General features: G+C 33.5%; 1 protein-coding gene across 1 annotated transcript; it reads right to left on the reverse strand.

Annotated features, from left to right (window-relative positions):
- Positions 1 to 754: 754 nt before the first annotated feature.
- Positions 755 to 11,501, reverse strand: LOC138320987 (complement C1q tumor necrosis factor-related protein 7-like). The gene is made up of 7 exons (XM_069264345.1): positions 10,889 to 11,501; positions 9,830 to 9,850; positions 4,747 to 4,767; positions 4,230 to 4,250; positions 2,263 to 2,304; positions 2,008 to 2,046; positions 755 to 1,185 (listed from the first exon to the last, which is right to left on the reverse strand). Exons 1-7 carry the CDS (start codon positions 11,031 to 11,033, stop codon positions 776 to 778), a joined length of 699 nt encoding a protein of 232 aa, XP_069120446.1. The 5' UTR covers positions 11,034 to 11,501; the 3' UTR covers positions 755 to 775.
- Positions 11,502 to 19,382: the final 7,881 nt, after the last annotated feature.

Genomic DNA, 19,382 nt, shown 5'->3' on the forward strand with positions numbered 1-19,382 from the left:
CTTTCTTTTTTTTCCGGACTGGATAACAAATGAATATAAGCACATTGTTATGTGAGGCACATTAAAAGTAAAACAAAACATAAAATATTGTTTTTCTACTCAGGTATAGTTGAATTTCAGGTGAGGTGACTATTTTGCTAGAGTTAAATCTAGTATCTGCAAGAATATATCTGTTATACTTAAGCAACAATATATTAAGGAAACTCCAAATAACTAAGCTGACATTAAAAGCATACCGATGTATGTATCAGTCGTAATGCAAATGGAATACTAACCTAAGAAAACTCGTCTACAGCCTTTACAAAATATTGAAATATGATACAATGCTATGAAGATACAAGAACCCAAGAATGATTATTTTCTCTTTTCTCTTTTGGCTTACTGGTCTTTTATATTACTATAATGCTATTATTAAAATACTGATATGAAATATATTTTAAGACTTATATACAAATGTATCTATAAAAAAATAATTTGATTTGTATAATCTCTGGCTATGAGAGGGCTTATATAGCCCTATCCTATTGATTTAAAAAAAATGAAATGAAATTTTCAACAAAAGGAAAATTTCGATAACAAATGGAAAATGATCCGCCAACTTGGACCCAAGTGGAACGCTCTAAGACACTAAACATATGTACCGGTTCGATTCGACTGACATGACGCATTCCATTATATATAGTAGGAACTCGCTAGTGGAACGCATGGCTACAGTATTCTATATAGCTATTCTCAATATAAAAAATAACACATATTAAAGATTTATGTCAATGCTTTAATAAGCCATGATAAGAAATCCAGAAAAGGCACTATGTCCGTTACCATGGATTTTATACCCGGATGGGTCAAACTCATGCTCCACCCAAACCATCTGCCCAGCATCAAGCTGCACAACCACAAGCTTGCTGCCATTATCATAATTGTTCCCATTGGCAAATACCCTGCCTATCCTTTGGCCGTCTTTCATGATAGCAACATGTAGATTCGACTCGTTTCCAACGCACATGACGGTCACGGAGAATGCGTACAGACCTGTAACGGGAGCAGTGAAGTGACCGTGTCTGGAGTCATAACCGTTACCGTCGTTGGTTAGAATAGTGTCGAACATTATTATTTGGTGATCGCCAAGGGCCGCATCAGAGGACATGGACGTAGTAAAGCCAATACCCGCTGCATCGTCTGAAACTAGATTTAAGAGGCTTAACAGTATTGAAGCCGAACTTGGCAAAGTCGATTATACATTAACATGCTAGAAAGTATTTTACATTTTCTTCTCTGATTTGAAAGATCTCTGTTGCGAACTTTAGTTGGTTAGCTACAATTTCTATTTAAACGCAACATGCATAAATAATGGTACGTGCGTTGTGGACACAATTATTAAATTGCTAAACCGTCCGATCATTGTCGTTACATTCGTCAGAATTTTATGCAAGATTGATATATAGATGGAACTTGATCAATACTTGCATTGGGGATGTACGCCCCTTTCACACATTCAAGGATTATGCTCCGGAACACCACGGATTGGAAATTTTGTTCATCCGGGTACATACCAGATGATTCACGGACAGTCAGGAGCACTACGGATTGTGTCGGTCTCTACACGATTATTTCACGGAGGAACCTGGTGTTGAAACGGATATTCAAGGAATATCATGACACACGAACTTGTTAAGTCCGTGAAGCTTCCGGGAACACTCCGTGTGCAATCCGTAGATTCAGTGTTCTTCCGCAGGAAAAAATCGTACGCATATTTAATTTTTCTCCCGGACAAACGTTACCATGCCGGACGGCCCCGGATATCCCCGGATGCATACACGGCCTTAACACGGTGATGGAGGATTGTCAAATATTGTCCAGGATTGATCCGTGTTGATCCGGCGCCTCTTCCTTGAATGTGTGAAAGGGGCTTATTGCCGATAAATCAAAAAACGTTTGCACTTCTGGATCTATTGTTCTGTTCTAAATTCACTTTGAAAATGTTTGAATACAATTATAATGTTTTACCTCTCTTCTGCTTGGTCATAAGTTGTAATTGCAAATAGTCTGAAAATAATATATATATATATATGTATATATAAGATATACTGAATGGTTATGTATATCAGTTCAAAACTGTACTAATAGTTTTAATACTGTACAAACATTATGTTTAAATGAGTAAAACTTTATCAGAAATACTTCACAAAAGAAATAAACTCAATGATATCAAGTAGCGTGTTTGTAAACCGGGATTGACTAGAAATGTAGTTAAATAAGTACCTTTAAGTTCATTGTTTTCTGCAGTAATATAGTCTATCCGTTCTGTAAAAAACATATGAAGGTGGTTTTCAAATTTAGTTTTTAGTGTTTTTATTTCTGGTACCACATAATACAGATACAGGCCAGGTAGGCCAATATTATAATAAGTAAGACTAAGAACTGATGAAGAATGAGACTCAATTACACCAATTTATTTTCCTATATAATGGATGTCTTTCTAACAAAAAATATAAATCAATATTAAATATTTTAACAAGTTAATTCACATTGGAGTTAAGTTTTACGAGAAAAAAATAAGTAAATAACATACTGAAATGATGTATAGATGTTATGCTGAAATGCACACAATGTATTGTAAAATTAAAGAAATATTGAATATATGTACATCAATTATAAATAATAAAAATGTTGAGGTATTTTTCCCTGGTGTTTTGTATGTTTATATATCACTTCCTGGTATAGGTGGTCTTGAAGTTAATAACAATGGAATATAACTAATGGGGTTAAAAGTTGCGTTGTAAAGTGTTGTGCGCTTGTTATTACCATGTACATGCCATTTAAATGTCAACAGTATTCTCTAATATTAGCCATGATGTATATAAACCCTTGATCACTTTTGGTTTGTTAATTGTACCAAAGACTTCATTAAAAGGCTTGAAAACGATCACTAGATTAACATTTCAAGTCATTATATGAATACTCTGTTTTTTTCTTTAATACAGATTAAATAGACATACCCTTTTAATTTTGTTGTTTAGTTGTAGAGATAACAAAATAAAAATTCAAATTATAAATATAAATACGAATTGAACAAACTGATATTTTTTGATATCTTTCCTAGTAATTGGAAATCATTTTTGATGTTCAAGGCATTCCTATATACAGTGCAAGCAACGGGATATCTTTATATTGGAAAACAATCTAAAATAAAGTTTATGAACTATCATTATCTTTTGTCGAATTTCATCTGCAATAATACCCCGTTCATATCATGCTGTACATTTTTAATAATGTTTAACATTATTAAGAAGGTAATCTTATGCAGACGGTAAAATTCAATTAATTAAACAATTAAAGAATTGATATGATAACAGAAATCAAGTGCATGTGTATCTTACACATTTAAGATAAAGAGTGATTTGTTTAAATGAAATCATGCAGAACAACATCACCGAGGAAACCTTTGAAGCATTATAATCGCTAATATGTGTACATTACTTTAAACTATATCACGATATGATTGATCATTATGTTTTATTCTTTAGTAATAGCGTCATTTAAAAACAACTAATAAAGACTGCTTTTATACCGGGATTGATAAGACTAACCACTGATGAGGAATGAGACTCAACTACATCAAATTGTTTTTCTATATAATGCATGTCTTTCTTTTCAAACGATCAATAACTCAATAACAAAAAATATCTTTAACAACTTAAGTTCACATTGAATTTTAATTTTAAGAGAGAAAATAAAAAATAAGTAAATAACATATTGAAATAGTGTATGAATGTTATGCTGAAATTCGTAAAATATATCATAAAATTAAAGAAATGTTGAAGACATGTACATCAATAATGAATAATAAAAAATGGTCCCCTGTTTAAGTAAGTGTTGTTTTGTATGTTTTTTATCACTTCTTAAATGGACTTGAACATAACTAAGTTGATAAAAATGAAACATAACTAATTGGGTAAAAAGTATGTACATTGTTGACTCGTAAAGTGATGTGTTTTTATTTTTTTTATTTAGACAAGGTATATGAAATAATTTACAAACTACACAGCAATATACGAGTCAACAGTTTTTCCGTATTTAAGCCATGATGTATCTAAACCTTTACCAAACAAGCGATTTATAGTTTTGCCAAATATCACTAATTAAACAGGGGGTAATGCCTTCGATTTGTTATTTCCTGATTTAATACCTTTAGTGGAAATTATTTGAATATTATGCATTTTTCTTACCTTTTTGATTTTGTTGTTCAACTGTAAAGATAACAAAACAAAATTCAAATTATGGATGAATATATGAATTTAACAAATCGATGTTTTTTCATCTTTCCTAGTAATTGGAAATCACTTTTGTAACAAGCAACGCATTATCTCTATAACGGACATGCAAAAAAAAATCGTAAATAACTTTTGTGAACTTTCGTTATTGTTGTTTGCAGCAATAAACCGTTCATTCTTTTCTATTAAGTTTAAAACAAAAACCAACCTTTTACATTGATTGAATCTACGACAATTTTCTTACAACGTTTAACATTAATGCGTAGGTTAGATTTTCCAGACGGTCAAATTCAAGTAATCAATTAATTAAAAATTTGATATATAAAAAAAACTTTACGTAAAATAAAGAGTGTTTTGTTTAAATCAAATCAAGCAGAACAACACCACCGAGAAAACTTTTAAAGCATTATAACCGCTAACATGTTTACATGGCTGTTTAAAACAATATTATGATAATATAAAATTAACATACCCTTAAGTTCCTTATTTTCAGCTGAAAATAATAAAAAAGACACACATCATCTTATTAAGCAAACTTAAACAACACGGATACGCGTTTGGTTTATCCCATTCATGAAGCAGACAAACATAGATATTTTAAGCAAAACATATTTCCAATAGCTCGTAAATAAAAAATAATCGACATATAACGTTTGTTAAAGCGAATAGTCGGGCAAGTGACTGTAAAATCGGTAAAAATGGTATTAATATATCCGGTATAATTTCTTATGAATTAGAAAAATAAAACTTTCCGTCAAAATCGCTGTACATGCGAAGAAAATAATAATATCTATGGGAATCCTAAAAGTCCTCCCGACCGGCTATGAGTGCAGGTCAATCTTAACGCATGCGCAACATCCACCACTCTCCGTAGTAAACAAAACATGGCTACCGTAGTTTTGAACCAAAAGGTTTCCGCCAAAACAACCAACTGACTCACCTAAAATGCGAAAGGAAAGGCAATGGAGCAGCGACAATCCCAACAACTGACTCGTTAAACATTACGACGCATGGAGAGTGTTAATACAACTTGTTATAGTGAAGAGAACAGTTCAAACGAGCACGCGGCTCCGTAGAACGAATAATCATACCCTGCCTCCACTCCGTTCCCGGCAGGGTATGAATTCCACCCCGTTGCCGCTAGTGTTGCAAGCCCCGATGTGATCCACATCGGGCACTTTGAGACTGATAAAAATATATTTTTCGGGTATTATCCTTATGTAACTGTATTGTTCTGACAACTATGATCAATATTCAATTCACAAACCTTTCGATTATAATCTTTCATCAACTATTAGTGGTAAAATCGACGGCAAACACAACACATGTATAATTCTGTTCAAATAGCCGCCATGTTTGATTTACCGGAAACCGTGACGAAATGAAACAAATATGTTTAAAAGTTTTAAAAAGCCAACAAACTAAGAATAAATATGGTGAAACTGAACAAATGTAAGTATTATTAAGAATTAAGCAAAAAAGAATTTTTAAAGTTCATGTTAAAAACTTTGTAACATTTATTTCTTTCGTAGTGAAAATTTGTAGGTCATTCCATATATGGTACTAGGTGCCATATTTGGAGCGCGAGACTTTCTAACGAGAAGCATCATGGCGGCCAAGTGAGCCGTGTCGGAGATGCGAGCCATTCAAAAGTGCTTCAAAACATAATTTTGACAAGGAGGTGGGTAAATAAATAATCATTTTATGTTAAAAATGTTTGATATTGTTGAATTTAATTAAAAAATTACATGACACACATGAAATGCAACATTTTCACCGCTGGATGTTTTGCAACACTACGGGCAATGGGACGGAATCGTAGCTCTGACGACGACCATCTGTCAGAAATCTTCCGTCCGTCGTTCAGAGCTACGTCATCGCAGCTAGCGGCTCCGGACCGCTACTGTACGTACCTAGGCCTACTACCCGGTACTCCCTGATCAGCTGATAGTGAGTGAGTCTTCGTATTTTGATCATTATGTTAATAGTCCCTAGCAGTATTTTTTCATAAATGAGTGGTCACATTTGGTCACATGTTTCATACCTGTTCCCCAATCGCGTAAAACGTAACCCTGGGGTAAATAGCGGCTCTTTCGTGGGGCCTCTTTAGGGGTAATGAATGCCCTGTATATTTATAAAATGTACCGTTGTAATGCATGTACAGTTAGAATGTAACCGCTAGTGCATTATCAAGTTAAGATTTGTTTCAATTAATCTATAATATTATGCTACCGGTCAATACAGACCTGATGTATATATTTATAGATTTTTAATTTGTAAATTTTTGTTCTGTACATGTTCTGGTAAGTGTTATACACATACATTGTATATAGGATTTACATTGTAGGTTAATTGGTAAAATTGTATTGTATATGTTCTGATATACACATATACATATGTACATGTAGGTTTTAGCTTGTTCTTTAGATATATTTGGAGGACACATACAGTATTATTTCTGGTCATAATAATAAATAGTGTTTGTATATTTATTACAACTGTACCTGGTTCATGTGTATATGACAAACTTTACAGAGTTGAAATGTACTGCAGCCATGTATCATTTATAATTATTCTGAATTTTTGTTGGAACTATAGATAATGAATTTTGTATCTTTTTTGAAACAATATTTGATTCTATCAAATGCATCAGTGACACATTCACAACTTATAAAATGTTTTTCTCTAAAATAAAAAAAAACCCTGTAGAATGAACCTACATTTATTCATTTATATATATTTGAAATTGATCATTTCAATTTTTGTCATATTCAACAGATATAAAAAATTGTTGGTTCTTTTTTTCAGGCACCATGCATGCATAGTGACATGAATACAGAAAGTTCATCCGTTGGACCTGTATACAAGTGTATGTATACATATACATACAATTAGCATCATATGAAGACTGAAGAATGTTGATATGAGTGCACTTGAAAGTAAACTTTTCCAATATGGACCTAGAAGATCATGAACAGAACATTTAAACAGTATTAATTTATTAAATGTTCCTTTCAACTGTAATCATTAAAAAAATTATGATGCAATACTTTTTCATTGTTTAACTTTGTAGAAATATTTGTTTATATTAGTCCTCTAGATCCAGTGATTATAATTCTTGCATCCATATGCCGGCCCATTTGTTTGTCAGGGCTTGTGAGGTAGCTTTTCAATTACTTTTAAAATATAAGGATTTTTTTTTTACATATAGCAATATAGATACCATTGTCTTAGCATTTCTAAATTCTACTTTACAAGAGAGTAGACTCAACATATAAATAAAACCATAAAACTAGCAAGTTATCTGAAATGTTAAAAATCTTTTTGTCTGAACCAAATTTCACATTTATTGTCTATGTGTAACTTGTACATAGACCATTTATGTATTAATACTGTAGTAACAGTGATTACAAACACATAGACTAAAATGTAGTATGTAGTACTATGTACATCTGTCTTTGATTTGAGTTCTAAACAAAAAAGTGGTACCTATTGGGAAGTTGTGACTTGGGCGGAGGGTGAAATACAGAAGAAATAGCTACACATGGAAAAAAAGAAAGATATACAGTACCATATGGATTCAAAGTTGCTCCAAAATCAATGAGACTAAATAACCAAAAAAAAGCCATGTAAACCCCAAATATGCAATGACCAGATCAATGATAAAGCACCCTTCCACTTCCAGTTATCTGTAGCTATTTCTTCTATATTTCAACCCCCCACACAAGTTACAACTTCCCAACCTCATGATTCTTCTGACACACATACCTGATTGATTGTCATGTTATTTCAGGTTCCTATTCAGGTATTATTCCTAAAAACCAAAAAGGGTATACACACTGTGTACTCTCAAAGGAGGGGAACCACTTCATTCAAAAATGGAATTTACAATTTCATCTTAATTTTGAAATTTTCAATTTAATTATTAATTACTGGACTATTAAAACAGTATAGAACCCCTCGGCTACAGACAAAGTACTGTGGTACACATTTCTCTTAATAAATTACTTTTCTTCAACTCAATCTCAATCATCATCTTTTTCTCCAGAGCACAAAAAAGAACAGGAAACAACAGAAAAGGAAAGTAACATACATGTAGGCCTATATGTTTTCTGGAAATATATATGATGTGTTAATTCTCACAGCATAGGCCTACATGAATGTGAAGAATTAAATATTATCAATGTTTGAGAGAATTTCCTAGTTGTAATTCTATAGCAGCTACATGGAATGTACGTTTACATATATACATTGTACGATACATATACATCATAAAAGTTTCTTTCCTTCCAGCTGGACATTCATGTCATTTCTCTCCAGAACTCAAATATTGTTTACAAAAAAACAAAAAAACAAAACAGAGACATAGATAATTTAATTAAATCTCTGCAAAAAACTACACGAATAATTGAACACATATATTGTACTTGTAAAATATCTATGTATGAGCTAATTTATTTTCACATCTTTGACAGCTACATGCATGGACGTTCTATGGAACGTTTTCGTGTGGTTTTAAATGGGAAATTATGTTATGATTATTTGTACTTAACCTTCATGATTCGGTTGATGTAAACAAGGATTTATAAGTGAGACCATATACGTCCTTGATGTAAAATACGACGAACGCGATGCTGCAATAATTGCCCCTTCCGGGGCCCCATCTCTGCATCGGCCGAATATTTGTGTCGATTTCCATGTACAAGATGCTTTTATCGAAAAATTATTACAAAGCATTGTCATTAATGTAAGAATACTTCATTTGCATCAAATGTATCATCTCAAAACAACAATTTGCATACCGCATTTGTGGTTTATCACCGACACGACTGAGAAACACATGTCCATGTTGACATTTCCACGCAGCCTCGTTTTCAAAGAGTTTGGCGAATTTATATTTAGAACTGTGCTAAATTTACACGGTGCTTCCCCAAAATTTCAATGGTCAAAACTGGACACCGTAAGCAGAACTTGACCATCATTATGGTATACAATGACTTTTGGAAGGCCAAAGAACGCATTTAGTCTGGTTTCCTTTGCCCGACTATTCACTTTAAGGTAAAATCTGAAGTCCTGAATTATTTTCAAATATCAAATCATTTGGATATATTTTTTATCTTTAAATAAAGGCATGCGCAAAGCCCATTCATTCATATCATAAATACTTGTTTAGTTATATTCCCACTAGTATTTTACGTTGTGCAGAACATTTCAGTGTTTTAGTATTATAGCATAGCATTTTAAACTACGAAATACCCCTTGAGCATCTGATGTTCACCTGAAAAATAATATAGCGGAATGAACTGATGAATTAACAAAAGTGTGGCATACATATCTTACTTTAAAGATGCTCCACCGCTGACAAACCGTATTTTGTTCTCTATCAAAACCAGGAGCAGACAAATAAGTATTTAAAAGTGTGGCATATATATCGCATATCATTTGTAATTCATTGAGTTGTGTAAAAGTTATGATGGTGTTGATTTCAAGAATAAATGGTCCTATACAATACTGTATCATCCAATATGCTTTTAATGTAAACTATATAAACGTACCTTTTAGCTCATGGATCTCAGCTGCAATTATGAGAAATAAATCACATACAACGACATGAAATTTACAACAATTTTAGTCATATTTAATCATGTTGTAAAAGACGAAAGAATGAAAACAAATACAGAATGTTTCATAAAAACCTGAATTATTTTACATACGTTTTTCGTTGCCTTATCAACCGCAATCTCTGAAAACTTATTATTTAATTATTGTTGATAAGATTGGAGTTGTCACATATCATATGTTATAATGTCAGTAATTACCTATGTGGACAATTCTAGGAATCAATTACTAATACAACAAGGATATTAGGAAGAAACTCTTTTAAAAAAAAGACATTTGCTGTGGAGATAAAGATATAAAGCCGATTTTAAGTAATCTACAAGTTAACTTCACAGAGTGGACAAAGTGTGTAATGCTGACAACGCAAGTTGAAAATTTTCGTGTTTAGATAATACAAAATCTTTTTAATGCTTTGTAGACTACCCTTGTATATCGGCCTAATATTGACAACACGTACAGGTTACACATGTATTACACATGTACATAGCACAAACTAGATTGTTTTATTTCTATTTTCGTCTTGAACTTATTTTGGATATAACTGATAAATACTGACAATCTTCAGGTCAGGTCAATGAAACGATATCAGGTGACTGTGTTGTTTATTTTGAGTTATGAGGCTCGTGTTCTACGGTGTACATGTGCGCGTTCAGTGTTTCAATGAACAACACAAGACTGGTCACTAGGTGCCCTAAAATAATGGCGGCCCACTTTCCTTAGAAATGATGGCCATTTGAAAGAAAAATATTTCCCTCCCATCAGTAATGCTTTTAATTTGTATTGTCAGCTTTATTTTGATAATCTATATAGTTAATGAATATGTCCTACTCAATCATAGACCTTAACACTATTTACGGATACCATGCATAACATATATAGAAATCGAAATATTGCAAAGCAAATATTTGTAAAGTTCATCACTCTGATATATTAAATGATTTATAAAGCATAATGTACGCCTATTGACTAATTTAAATAGAGGAAAAAATTCTGACCATTTTGGCTTTGAAAGGCGACCTGTAGCGTCTGCATCTGCTGCTGGAGAGACGATAGCGTATCCTTGGTAACGTCACTGTCACATGTAACTGGGGCAGTCATGGCAAACATACAAACCAACTGAAATAGTTTCCGGAACAACATAGTTGCTTATTATCTTCTATTATACTTACTTGAGTATGACTATGCAGTCTACCTTTATATTAAAGAGATAAGCCGAAAACTGTACTATATGTGTGAGAGAGTACAGCTACGAGGCCGAGTGCTGTACCCTATTACATATGAATGATATGTGTACGTTGTTCAAGATACAAATTTCTCATAGAAGTGATTTGAAACTCTTCTGAAAATGTTTTTACCTTGAGACGTCGATGCTGTGCTAAGGATTTACCTTTTACTGGTTTATAAGTGACTGTCCAAAAATGATAACATATAAACCGAGCTACAGGTCACTTATAGACCAGTTATGATAACCCTGTATATTCCATGAAATATAACATAACTAGAACAAAAGAATATACGCTTATTATGTTTTAATTTACATATAAGCTGCCACACTTTAAGGCTATCAGTAATTAAGACGCAGTCGGGTGTGTTATCAAGGTATCATCTCAAATTGAAACATTTTTTACATTCAAATCATTTTAATAATTAGTAATGTAATCATTGTGTTTATAATATTTTATGGGATAAGCAAATTATCACGTGTTGTCAATTGATAGGGTTTATTGTCTAATTAATTGCAACTTACAAGTGTTAATCAGGCTTGTCAAATTACGGGAAAAGAACCAATGTGTGTTACCTTTGCCCTCAGATAAATGTTTATCAATACATTTGTTTAATATGTTAATTGCAACACCACAATGTAAAGTCATGTTATTTTTAAAATATTTGCTAATCTAATTACAAACCAGTCCCAAATGAAATCCTCTTTCAGAGTATTTAATCAGAATCGCCGCGTGAACATAGAAAATGACCGAAACGTAAACAATCAAAACGAGCATATGCATTATTTTGGAATGTAGAGTATGAATTTTGTAAAACAACGAATAAATCAGAATAGGTTCTCAAATCCTTGCTACCGGTCAGGGTTCTCGTGTAGGCAAAAATGATATTTTAGGCCGGGATGTAGGTGGGGGGGGGGGGGGGGGGGATCGGGGGCTGTCCATGTCAACTTAACGAACACAATGTTTTTCTGAAGCCTTATGACCACTGATCCTCACATAACATTGTGATAAACGTTGTCTCGCTCAAACTCGGGATTGAATTTCCGGTTATGACTTCATCAAGATGGCCGCCATCTCGAATTTCACTAAAGATTGAAAAATAGTCATAACAAATGACTTTTTGCAACCGAAGAAGACAATGTGATGGCATCAAAATGCGCCACAATATAAAACATCAAATACATTCTAAGGACCATATAATCCAATATATGTAGTTATTTTTCTACGCAGGAAATTAAAAAAATTGATTATTTTGAGCTCAAAATATGATAATTTTTAAGCAAAAATTTTTCATATTTGGCTTGAGCGCAGCAAAAAAATGTATGCCAACAGAAACTTTTATTTCTAATCAGTTATTTGACCTCTTATCAATCAGTAAAAACAAACACCAACAAAAAAAACCAATGTTAACATTGTATAAGCTCCGGTTATGACGTCATCAAAATGGCCGCATCTCGAATTTCACTAACAATTGAAAAATAGTCATAACATTAACATTTTTCAAACCGAAGTAGACAAATGAGGTATCAAAAAGATCATAATAGAACAACAAATTCATATCGGGACCACATAATTCAATATATGTAGTGATTACTAGGTAGGAAATGAAAAAAATCGAATTTTAAGCTCAAAAATGATAATTTTTTAGCAAATTTTTCATACTTGGCTTGACGCAGCAAAATGTTTACCAACAGCAAACTATTATTCGTAAACATTTATTTGACTTCTAATCACTCAGTAAAACAATAAAATATATAGAGATACAAAAAAGAATTATTATTATACCATCATTAAGTTTACAAAACATCACCGGGTGCGTATACTGGGTATATGCTATTTTTCTAACTCCAAACCGCTGACACTACAGTTTCCTGGTGTATTATAAGTTCCTTAAATAAGTTTGACTATTGGCGATTTATAAGTAGGAGACATGAATGTAAAGTTGACAGAATATCTAAAAAGTAGCTATAAGTTTATTTTATTATATAAAACAAAACCAAATGGGGTCAAGTAGACAGTTAGACTTTACTAAACTAATCAGGTATAGAGGCTGTCACAGCATGCTATACATAAATTGAATTGAATGCCATAATGGACCCCCTGGGGTTAAAGAAACTAGGTATACCTTACCTGTGACGCCAGACTGATCATCTCAGGTAAGGTGTCACCTCTGGTGGTGGGATGGGGAAATAGGGAGAAAAGGGCCCTAGGCCTTGTGACCATATATAACGACAGACCTGTGTGCCTAGAGTTTACAGTATACAAGTCATATATGCGGGTACAGTGTATACCTGTATCCCCGTGTACAATGTACAGTACATGTATATCAGTGTATGTGACAGACTTTTGTACCAATTACACATCAGTAAAATATGATAACAATTAAATAATTAATATGTACACGTATGCAGTTAGAAATCCTTGATATGAATATGATAAAAATATTGTATTTTATGTGTATATGTATAAACACTAAAAACACAACATGAATTATATGCGACACTTACATTATTTTAATGTACATGCGGGTCGATGATCATCACTTTAAGTTATTAATCTTTTAATAAATATACACAACTTTTGCTGCTTAATATTGATATAGATTTCATATGTTTATACAAAGATATATATAGAAATAAATCAAAATTTAATATATCAATCAAAATATATTTAAGATATTATGATGTAATATTACATGTGTAGAAATATATGTTTAAACAGAAATAAGGATTTGATTTAAATGATTAGACTCATCAACGTGGTCCGTTTATCATATGGAATGATTTCGCAAATTTTATTGACTGATCGTCCCAATCGCACAGCTGTTAAATAAATATATGAAATTTCTTAACAGAGTTAGAGACATATAAAATATATATTTGTATGTCTCTGACTGAGTTATTTGGGTACAAAGGTAGCTAATAATAAGAATTTTTTAATAAATTTCAACTTAATTTATTTCAGTTAAATTGTTGACTATTGACAAAATACAAAGTTCTGTAACTTTTCAAAAATCAAAACCCATAGGGCACCTGTTCACCTGTATTTTCAGGAATCACAATTTGTGTGTTAATTGAACTGGCTTCATAGGTAATTACAGGATTAGGGGAAGGACAGTCATGCATGACAAGACAGGTGATTCCTAGCTTAGTTTCTTGCCCTGGGGCCTGGCCAGTTACAGGTAAAATTCACCAAGCGACTAATGAGGGTATAATAAAAGTGTAATAGACAAAACTGCTAAATGTACAAAATCTGACATTCTAAATGTGAAATACAAGTATATATAGCTGTTAATTTCTAGAATGGCAAAAACGAAGATATATGATTCAAATAAATAAATAAAAAAATCAAATAAAAAAATTAATTTAATACATGAAATAAATTAAAAAATAGATATAGCTATTTATATCTAGAATACCTAATATTTGATCTGAGTAAAAAATGTAGCTATTAGTAAATGTATTATAACAAGTATAAAATATTTGATCCTAATAAATAGATAAGTTCATTTATTTTCTGAAAAAATTATCTATAGAAAGGTGTATGTGGTCAAGTCATATCGCTACGGTATATTCTTTACTTTAATATAAAACTCATATAAGGCTAAATCACTCAGACGAAACCCATATTTGTACACCAATAAAAGTAACCATTTTATTTAATAAATTAATTATTTACATACTAAACTTAGTTATGCTAAGTTTTAATTTACAGAGTACATTTAGTAATTCATCTAAAATAATTGAAATATATTTAAAACCATTCAATGAAATATATACATGAACAGATTGTACATTCCTACTTATGCAATAAGTAGGAATATCAGGCTCATTTATCTTGTGCACTTCGATGTGAACTCTAGTGCACTACAGTGTTAACTCTAGTGCACTACGTTGTTAACTCTAGTGCACTACAATATTAACTCTAGTGCACTACGATGTGAACTCTAGTGCACTACGATGTTAACTCTAGTGCACTAGCTAGTGAACCGGAGTTAAATTTTTACTTGTGCACTCCAGTGCACTTCACTACCAAGTTTAGCTTGCTCTCAACTGTAGGTAGGACAAGTCACAGTTTCGGTTTTTTTTCCCTATGCATAGTATAAGCAAAATGTCAGATGGTTACCACAATGTCTCATATTTCTTTCACTGGTTCTCAATTATAACCATTATCATTGTGCGTGCTTTCCCACCTCACTGAACTATCCTCTGACGTGACTCAGCATGTCTGGTAGCTGGTACATGCAGTCCGAATCAGAGTAATCGAGATATCAGTATCCAATTCGTCGAAAGCCAGAGCGTCGTTTCGATGTCGATGAGCTGATGTGACACTACATTACCAGTGGTGTTCTAGCCTGTCATCTTTCATGACCCATCCATGGCCAGAGTTTATATCAGGAACAACAGGTTCAGGGATGTGGGATCTCCTTCAGATTCTAACATTTCATATATGCTGTTTGCAGACTCCTCAGGAAATTACACAAGATCCAATTTCTTCAAATGGTGGAATGATTCAAGCACCATTCATCAACCTTGTGGACACTCGTGCGACTATAGATGGCACAGGTGATATCCTCGAGGTCGTTAATGAGGTCATACATGTAAATGTTAAATGTTTTTCATTGGTCAAACGTTCCCTAGTCCCTTGAAGGTACTGGTTGTGTCGCATCTGGTGTATGCGTGGATACACCATTGAAGACTCTCCAGAAAAAGTTTTCTGCAGTGCTCTCCAGACTTGGCAAAGAGAGAAACTTCACTGTAGACCTCATTTATGACCTCAAAGAATTCACCTGTGCCATCTATGGTCACTGATGGTTCACAAGAATGAGGAATTGTGCTTCATACGAATTAAGGAGAAGCAACTCAACCCTTCGCAGGATGTGGCTCTAGTGTCTTTTCCATCCAACCGGAGAAGTCTGGAACATCATATACGATATGTGAATCACTAGGTTGTAAACAGGATGAACTCCCACATCCGCGAACCCGATGTTCTTAATGTTACCTCTGGCCATGGACGGCTGATAAGTTAGAACCACCAAGGATTTATTAGTCCTTGGAACCACGATGGTGAACCGGTAATGTAATGTCACATCAGCTCATCAGCTGATCGACACTCTGGCGAGAAAGCACGCACAATGATAATGCTTATCATTAAGAACTATTGAAAGAAATATGTGATACTGCAGTAACCATCTGACATTTCCTTACGTTATACACAGAAAAATAAAGTTAACAGTGGATGCGCTATTTCTAAAAGAAACAAATTTCGGAAAGTGTCGTGGTATTAACGGAAACAAACGCTTTCTTCAGTTTTAATTTGATACCCTATTAGTTGGCGTTGTGCTGTAAAAAATCATTTTGAGACGCTACTGGTCTACAAACTCTCGAACATGATAATAGATTATGTTAGGAAATTGTCAAGTCCCACTTAGATATTAAGCCAACTTAAAATTAAAATGTGTTAAGATATGAATCGTCAATTGCCAATGTTATCTTCAGGAAATTCTAAGGCATCCGGTTTGTCAGCGGTTTGGAAAAAACAGCAATCATATACCCTGTATACGCACCCGGTGATGTTTTGTAAACCAAATAATGGTGTAACAATAATTCTCTTTTGCATTTCTATATGTTTTTGTTGTTGTTGTTTTTACTAATTGATAAGAGGTCAAATAACTGATTACGAATAATAGTTTCTTGTTGGGAAACAATTATGGCTGCGTCAAGCCAAATATGAAAAATTTGCTAAAATATTACCATTTTTGAGCTTAATTTTTTTTTTCATTTCCTGCGTACACATCACTATTTATATAGGATTATTTGGTCCTTATATTATTTTTTGTTCGATTGTGGTAATTTTGATACCTTATTTGTCTACTTCGGTTGAAAAATATCTATGACTATTTTTAACTTTTCGCATAGCGAGCTAGCTAGCTCGAGATAGAGGCCATCTTGATGCTTATCATCTGACCGTCTCTAATGATGGCAGCGTGAAGATTCGACTCGCTTCTATCACACATGACAGTCATAGAGAAGGCGTAGAGACCTGTAACGGGGGCAGTGAAGTGACCTTGATGGGGGTCATAACCGTCACCGTCGTTGGTTACCACAGTGTCAAACACTATGATCTGGTGTTCACCAAGGGCCTTGGGTGTTGACAGAGACGCGGAGAAACCAATACCTGCTCCCTCCTCTGAAACTAAATACCAGAACCTAGGTCAGATATAGAATATGTTAGTTAATAGTTATTCCATAAGCAAAGTCAATCCGGTTTTTCAAATTATTCATACACGATTAAGCTTGTGTTCCTCTGAGATTTCGGCAATACACAGGAGCTGACATTGATAATGACTACCAGTGTATCACGAATGTAAGTGTCGGATTTCTCTTTTTTATTTCACAGCAAATTGTATCCTTTAAGAACAACCTATATAGGCCATGGGCTAGGAGGGTCCCACATGCACCCCCCCCCCCCCAAACCTCCGAACCAATCTTTTTTCTTAACCCTTATGACCCACTGATCACAAATCAAAATGTTAACATTGCATAAGTTGGGATGAACTTCCGGTTATGACGTCATCAAGATGGCCGCCATCTCGAATTTCACTAAAAATTGAAAAATAGTCATAACATTAACATTTTTCAACCGAAGTAAACAAATGAGGTATCAAAATGACCACAATAGAACAACAAATACATTTCAGGACCAAAAAAATCCAATATATGTAGTGATTTCTACGCAGGAAATGAAAAAATCGGATTTAAAGCTCAAAAATTATGATTTTTCAGCAAATTTTTTCATATTTTGTTTGACGTAGCAAAAATGTTTCCCAACAACAATCTATTATTTCTAATAAGTTTTTGGACCACTTATCGATCAGTTTAAACAACAACAACAACAAAAACCAATGTTAACATTGTATAAGTTCCGGTTATGACGTCATCAAGATGGCCACCATCTCGAATTTCACTAAAAAATGAAGAATAGTCATAACACTGATACTTTTCAACTAAAGTAGACAAATGTGGTATCAAAAAGACCACAATAAAACGACAAATACATATCAGGACCAAATAATCCAATATGTGTAGTGATTTGTACGGAAGAAATAAAAATTAAGCTTTTAAGCTCAAAAATGGTGATTTTTCAGCAATTTTTTTATACCTGGCTTGACGCAGCAGAAATATTTCCCAACAACAAATTATTACTCGTAATCAGTTATTTAAACTCCTATCAATCAGTAAAAACAAAAACAACAACAAAAATATATAGAAATGCAAAAAAAAAATTATTGTTATACCCTCAATTTTATAGATTATCAGCGTCTCAAAAATAACACAACACCTACTGATAGCGTAACAAATGTAACCTAATTAAGCTAAGCCTGTGTTTCCATTAATATCAATAACAGTTCCAAAAGCGTTTGTGTCTTTGAAAATGAGCACATTCATTGTTTATTTCCAATGCATAGCATAAGCAAAATACCAGATGGTTACTACAATATAACTAATATGTCTTTCACTGGTTCTCAATGATAACCATTATCATTGTGCGTGCTTTCTCGCCTCACTGACCTATCCACTGAAGAGACTCGGCATATCTGGTAGCTGGTACATGCAGTCCGAATCAGAGTACTCGAGATATCAGTATCCAATTCGTCGAAAGCCAGATCGACGTCTTCGATATCGATGAGCTCATGTGACACTGCATTACCAGTGTTGTTCTAGCCTTTTATGACCCATCCATGGCCAGAATTCATATCAGGAACAACAGGTTCAGGGATGTGGGATCTTTTTCAGATTCTTACATATCGTACGTATATGCTGTTTCAGACTTCTCCGGCATAATGGAAATTACACCAGACAGATGCACATTCTTCCAATGGTGGAATTGGTTCTCCTTAGCACATAACTCCATAATTCGTATGAAGTACTATTCATCAATCTTGTGGACCCTCGTGCAACCATAAATCGCACTGGTGATATCATCGAGGTCATTAATGAGGGCATAAATGTTAAATGTTTTTCATTGGTCTGACTTTCCCCATTCCCTTGAAGGTGCTGGTTGTGTCACATCTGGTGTATGCGCAAAGAGACCATTGGACACTCTCCAGTAAAAAGTTCTCTAAAGTGCTTTCCAGACTTGGCAAAGAGTGAAACTCCACTGCAGACTTCAGTTATGACCTCACAGAATCCACCTGTGCCACCTATGGTCACTGAGGTCCACTAGAATGAGGAATTGTGCTTCATACGAATTAAGGAGAACCAAC

This window comes from Argopecten irradians, chromosome 4 (assembly GCF_041381155.1).
Source record: "Argopecten irradians isolate NY chromosome 4, Ai_NY, whole genome shotgun sequence".
NCBI lineage: Eukaryota > Metazoa > Mollusca > Bivalvia > Pectinida > Pectinidae > Argopecten > Argopecten irradians.

Excerpts from the sequence above, each read along its gene's own strand:
- LOC138320987 (XM_069264345.1), bottom strand. The coding sequence starts at position 11,033 with ATGTTGTTCCGGAAACTATTTCAGTTGGTTTGTATGTTTGCCATGACT. Across the intron at positions 4,768-9,829 it reads TGAGATCCATGAGCTAAAAG|CTGAAAATAAGGAACTTAAG; the intron begins GTACGTTTATAT and ends TATTATTTTCAG. Across the intron at positions 2,047-2,262 it reads AGAAAACAATGAACTTAAAG|ACTATTTGCAATTACAACTT; the intron begins GTACTTATTTAA and ends TATTATTTTCAG.